General features: G+C 52.0%; 1 protein-coding gene across 6 annotated transcripts in view; it reads right to left on the bottom strand.

The window, feature by feature from the left end:
- The window catches only part of EFCAB6 (EF-hand calcium binding domain 6), a 202,197-nt gene that overhangs the window by 112,433 nt on the left and 83,468 nt on the right, over nt 1-6,296 (bottom strand). For all 6 annotated transcript variants that reach the window (XM_074271902.1, XM_074271905.1, XM_074271907.1 and 3 more), the window contains one exon: nt 1,125-1,240. In XM_074271902.1, the coding sequence (XP_074128003.1) occupies nt 1,125-1,240 (116 nt within the window). The remainder of the gene's footprint in view (nt 1-1,124; nt 1,241-6,296) is intronic.

Here is a 6,296-nt window from a genome sequence, read left to right as displayed (position 1 = left end):
TCTCACACACACACACACACACACACACACACACACACACACACACACACACACCTCTCCTTTCGTGCTATTCTATTAGTTTAGAGAAGATATTGTGAGAGATTCAAGTAGCTGAGGCTGGCACAGGACGGGCAGTCCAATCTGCTTGGTGGGGAGGGAGGGAAAAGGATCAAAGTTACCTGGGCTGGAAGGCTGAACTGTTAATAAAGGTAGAAGGAGCTAATTCGACATTCAAAGCTAAAGAGCTAAAGATTTTCAAAGACTCTTCTGAAGGCCTGCCAACAGTAACTTTGGAATTGCTGACATAATTTCTATTCAAATCTGCCTCGACGGCTTTATTGTGGCCTCCCGGACTCGAGGCCACGAAACAACAGATGTGGGCACTGAAGGATCAAGGAGTCCTTCAATAAAATTAAAAGGCCTGTGGCCCTTTGTGCATAGAGGCTGGATATGCACTCTGGGCAATCTGAGGTACATGCACTTTACTGGGATAGAGATACGTAACTGAGGGGAGATCATTACAGGGGAGTTCAGTCAGTTGAGACTCCACATCCCATTGAAGGTAGGATGAATTTTGACCCAGAAGGCTTTAACCCTAGGTCCACGGTCACAGGGACCCATCAGGATTTGCTGTTATTTCAGCCAAGTACATATGTCTCAGGACAGAGCCACAAGCTGAGGAGTGTCCCCAATGGATTGAGGAACTCAGCTGATCACTCCTCGCCATCACAGAATTAGACTTAAAAGTGACGGACCTTAGAAGCCATCCAGTCCAATCAGTTCAGAGATTAAGTGACTTGCTCAGGGTGACACAAGGAATGACTGGAAACCGTGTTCTCTGGATGGAATGTACTTGCCCATAAAATTATTTGGGCCCAGTTGTGTTAGTTTGGGGCGAGGCTAGGCCAAAAGAATGGCTCCGCCAAAGATCCTCCCAGATGTCCGAGCCCCCCGTCCAGCTCAGCTCGGAGAGGTCAGCACTAAGCCATAGGGGAAGGGGAAGGAAATAAGCTGTGGACAAAGACACATCACTGGGGCCTCCCACCAGCACTGGGAGGGGAGTTCTTAGCAGGGATGGGGGCTTCCCAGATGGAAGGAAGGAAGACGCCCCAGACGCAGCTCACCTCTTTGCAGAACGCTGCCTCGATTTCATCCATAGAAGAGTTTTCCCAACCATCTCCAGAAGTTGAGGAGAAGGAGAACACATATTTGCTGTCTGGCTTCACCCTCCATGCACACTCTGTCAGGGAAGGAGGAGACATGGCATTCATGGATTACCCTGGCTGCCTATGGGCCGCTTGCCTTTGCTCACTTTTTGGTCCACACTCGGGATTTCCTTGTTTGGAGAATCCCACCCACCCAGGCCGCTCATAGCCTGAGAGCTGCCTGAGGCGAGAGGAGCCAGAGCAAGGCTGGAAACGGACTCCTCCAGACCCCAAAGCCTCTGTCCACCTCTCCGGCTGCCAATGAGACAAAAGTAAAACTACCCATGATTGACTGGAATCTTCTCAGATAAGATTGTTTGACAAGCCTGAAACATGAGGAGGTCTGTGAAGAATCCCAAATGGCTTTACAGATTGACTTCCCAAAATGGCTACGAGTAAATCACACTTCTCCTAGGCTCCAGCCCAAATAAGCACACTTAGAACATGATCTGGGTTGGGAGAAGAACGACTTTCAGAGCTGTCATTCCCCTCCCCTTTCCTCAAGAGGAAGTCCGGCAGGGACACTCCCCTGGCCCTGGCTTGCCTGCCAGTGCTCCAGGACATAGTTCTTACACTGAGCCATGAGGTCTTCAAAGGAGTGCTGGCCTTCAGGGCCGGAATCAGAACCAGGAGATATCAGGAGAGAAGGACCCCAGGGATCATCACTGAGCCCCCGAGCTAAAACTGGAAAGCACCTGTGAGATCATCTAGAAGCAGCCTCTTGGTTCAACTGGATGTGCTATGAGGTGAACAAAGACTTAGTCAACCCCGCCAAGAGTTTAGAGCTCTGCGTAAACTTGGGCTGGGTCCAGAATGGGGCTGGTGAGGGCACACCCAGTTCCCTGCGCTCCACATCAGCACCCATCGGGATGCCAGGCGATCCACGTCGTCACCTTGGAAAAGGGGTCCCCATCATGGGTGGTTCGTACCTGCCCTCATTGGCCCCTAGGGGCTGAGGCAGAAAACTTACCCAGGATGTCAGGAGCCACTGAGGCTGGTGTCCTGGGGACTGTGCCAAGAGGAAAAGAAGGAACAGAAGTCTGTGACACCCTCTCTATCCCAGGAGGGCCCGCAGAATCCTGATCCTGCTGGAGCCAGAAACTGAGTGCCTAGCCCTACAGGTCCTCCCAACACCAGCTGCTGAGACGAAGGAGAGAGGAGGCAGGGAATGACTGGCTGGCACCCCGTTTTCCCCCACCCCCATCCTAGGGACAGTTTTCCCCCACTATCCTCCAGTGTCTGGTGGGACATTGTTCCTTCTGCATCAGTACCCAGAGAACATACTCATTCTGCAGAGGGAAGGAAAAAAAGGACAAGAGAATGATTGTGTAACTATCTCCTATGAGTGACTTTGGCTATTTGATTTTGGCCTCCATGGAATTGAGTCCTAATTGCATAATCAGGATCATCCAAAAACCCTCCTACACACACACTGAATATAAGTCAACTTAGAGCCTCAGAGGCGTTGGGGGGGGAGCGCTCAGGTAAGAGACAGTGGGACTCTTACTGACAGGGCTAGGTAAAGAAAGCAGAAACATTCTCTGGAGGAACCTGTCTAGGCTATAAAAGATGGTAAGAAGCAGCAGAGATGGGGCAAGGCAAGGAGTGGAAGAGGGGGGATGGAGAGGAATTTGATTCTAATGAGTGACAGAACCGAAGTCAGAGAGATGGGAAAATAAGGAACGTACACAAGGGACGCCTGGAACGCCAGGGTGAGGCGTTGAAGCAGCCGCAGGGAGCCCAGAAGGCTTTGGAGGAGCTGGGCCAAAGAATTATAGAGGGAGGCTGAACAGGAGTCCCCAGGCCCCACAGCCCACTTGATGAAATTACAGGATGTAGTGGGGGAAACGTGCTTCTCATTGCCCCTGGTACATGAGAGGAAGGACAGAGGAAGGAGGAAATAATCCAGAGCAGCCACTGGAGGGAATGAGCAGTGATGAATGGACTGCCTTGCTGCAGTGAGTGCCCCATTACGACCAGATGTCCAATGAAGGATGCTTTATTTTATCCTGTGAGTGACAGGGGATCACCCAAGATTTTAAATCAGGGAGTGACCTTACATTTGGCTATTTTATGCAGACACAGGAAAGTAGAGACAGGCAGACCCCTTGGAGGCTTTTGCAGTGGCAACATAGCAAGCAAAGACATGCCCTGAGCACTGGAGAAAGCAAAGGTGAAAAATGGAAAAGATCCATCAAGATTTCTCAGGGAAGGACAATGATGGCAGCACCTTCGGATTCTCCCAGCCCAGCCCCTGAGCAGAAGGAAGAAACAGGGCCGGGATCAGGAAGCTAACCCGGTGCATGCATACAGGTGGCTCTGCCCAGGGGGCTCCATTCTGGGGAGATTGAGGGACCGATTGTCAGGATGCCTGAAAGCATTGGTGGGAATAGGGGAGGAGGATCTCAGACCTTACTGATATCACCCAGGTACCTGATTAAAAAGACGTCTCTGACAGTTCATGATGAGCTAGACAGCAAAATCACAATCATTGAAGAGAAACAAAAAAGGGGGGCCTACTGTTTGACATCTTGAAAAGTGACAAATGAACTGGCTGTCACCAATTTGCTGCCCTGGAGATTCTGCCTGCTGCTGCTGAGACAAACCTTGGGATAAAGACAAATGAAACTGGCAGCGGGGCAGCGAGGGTGCTAGAAGGGGGGCCACACGTGGAGAACCCTCAGTCCAACCTGGTCCCACCATCTCCCTCAGCGGGACAGCCTTTCAGACAACCCTCCACCCCTCAGGTTTAGGGCGGCTTTCGTGCCAGACACCACTTCTCACTTTGGTACTTTAGAGACAGGATTCATACCTGGGTCCTGACTTTGCTAGATGGCATTGTGTCTCAGGAATTTCCCTAAATGGTGATTTCCTGACTGGGGCATTCCGTTGTGCCCTTAATGAAAAAAGTCCCATAGAATCCATTTAGGAACATGTCCTGCGCCATAACATGGCAACGTTGGATGCTAGAGTCTATCTCAATAAGAATACTTCCCCTTTACAGAGAGCACTCAGTGTCACTTAATCATACGATGTTAGGTTGGAAATATCCCGGGAACAAAGAAGGTCGGGGACCTTAGAAAAGGAAATGGCAGAGGTAGGAGGGAGCTTGGAACAGGGGATGTCAGAGCTGGGAGGGAGCTTAGAACAGGGGATGTCAGAGCCGGGAGAGAGCCTAGAACATGGGATGTCAGTGCTGGGAGGGAGCTTAGAAAAGGGGATGTCAGAGCTGGGAGGGAGCTTAGAACAGGGGGTGTCAGAGCTGGGAGGGAGCCTGGAACAGGGGATGTCAGAGCTGGGAGGGAGCCTAGAACAGGGGGTGTCAGAGCCGAGAGAGAGCCTAGAACACGGAATGGCAGTGCTGGGAGGGAGCTTAGAAAAGGGGATGTCAGAGCTGGGAGGGAGCTTAGAACAGGGGATGTCAGAGCTGGGAGGGAGCCTAGAACAGGGGATGTCAGAGCTGGGAGGGAGCCTAGAACAGGGGGTGTCAGAGCTGGGAGAGAGCTTAGAACAGGGGGTGTCAGAGCTGGGAGGGAGCCTAGAACAGGGGATGTCAGAGCTGGGAGGGAGCCTAGAACAGGGGGTGTCAGTGCTGGGAGGGAGCTTAGAAAAGGGGATGTCAGAGCTGGGAGGGAGCTTAGAACAGGGGGTGTCAGAGCCGGGAGAGAGCCTAGAACATGGGATGTCAGTGCTGGGAGGAAGCTTAGAAAAGGGGATGTCAGAGCTGGGAGGGAGCTTAGAACAGGGGGTGTCAGAGCTGGGAGGGAGCCTGGAACAGGGGATGTCAGAGCTGGGAGGGAGCCTAGAACAGGGGGTGTCAGAGCCGGGAGAGAGCCTAGAACACAGAATGGCAGTGCTGGGAGGGAGCTTAGAAAAGGGGATGTCAGAGCTGGGAGGGAGCTTAGAACAGGGGATGTCAGAGCTGGGAGGAAGCCTAGAACAGGGGGTGTCAGAGCTGGGAGAGAGCTTAGAACAGGGGGTGTCAGAGCTGGGAGGGAGCCTAGAACAGGGGATGTCAGAGCTGGGAGGGAGCCTAGAACAGGGGATGTCAGAGCTGGGAGGGAGCCTAGAACACGGAATGTCAGAGCTGGGAGGGAGCTTAGAACAAGAGATGTCAGGGCTGGGAGGAAGCCTGGAACACGGGATGTCAGAGCTGGGAGGGAGCTTAGAACAGGGGGTGTCAGAGCTGGCAGGGAAGGTCCGGGCTAGGAAGAACTTTGTACCTGGATTTTAACTCATTCTACAATCATTAATGGTTTTTTGTGGCAAGCTCATATTTCTAGTAATGAATAGTGCACAAGAAATGTATAAAACTAGGAGGAGGAAATCAAAAAGTCTAGACAGAAAATGGGCCCGACATCAAGTGACAAAGAGCAAGACAAGCAGACTGCGGTCCGTAGACACCGATGTCGAGGGAGCTGGGGAAGGTCCTCGGCACACCGGGTGGACGCCCGGGCAGGTCTGTGGGAGGACATGGACAAGGCGCTGTAGGAGGGCAGCGATCTGCTGGCGGAGAGAGGACGCTGTGGATGAGATCACAAGTTCCTTCACATTCCATTAGGGTGAAAATGTGATGCCATATTTCATAAGCGCAGGATGGTGAGGAGCACTAGTGCTTAATTATAATAATAGCTCGCATCTCTGCAGCACTCTCTGGTTATAAATCACTCGCACGCATTACCTCACAGCCTGCCCTGAGAAATCCATCGGTGGAGCTCCGAGGCCTTCAGGACCACGGTCAGCTCTCAGAAAGCAGGTTCTTAGTCCTAAGGCTAATTCCAGCCCCTGAGGCTGGGGACTCAGTATTACTGGAGCAAGAGGGAGGAGAACATGTGAACAAGCATCTATTAAGCGCCTACTGTGAGCCACGCACTGAGCCAAGGACTTTACATCCATCTCTTCTGACCCTCACAAAAGCCCTAGGAGGTGAGTGCTGCCATTATCACCATTCTGCAGTTAAGAAAACTGAGGCGGGAAATGATGAAGTAACCTGCCCAGTCTCATAGAACTAGTAAGAAGCTGAGGGCAGATTTGAACTCAGGCCCTCCTGACTCCAGACCCAGCAAAAGAGGTGAACCCAAGAAAGGCAGT

This window comes from Sminthopsis crassicaudata, chromosome 5, assembly GCF_048593235.1.
Source record: "Sminthopsis crassicaudata isolate SCR6 chromosome 5, ASM4859323v1, whole genome shotgun sequence".
In the NCBI taxonomy this organism is placed as follows: Eukaryota; Metazoa; Chordata; class Mammalia; order Dasyuromorphia; family Dasyuridae; genus Sminthopsis; species Sminthopsis crassicaudata.
Note: the sequence above shows the minus strand (reverse complement) of the source record. Positions and strands in the feature narration are given on the sequence as shown.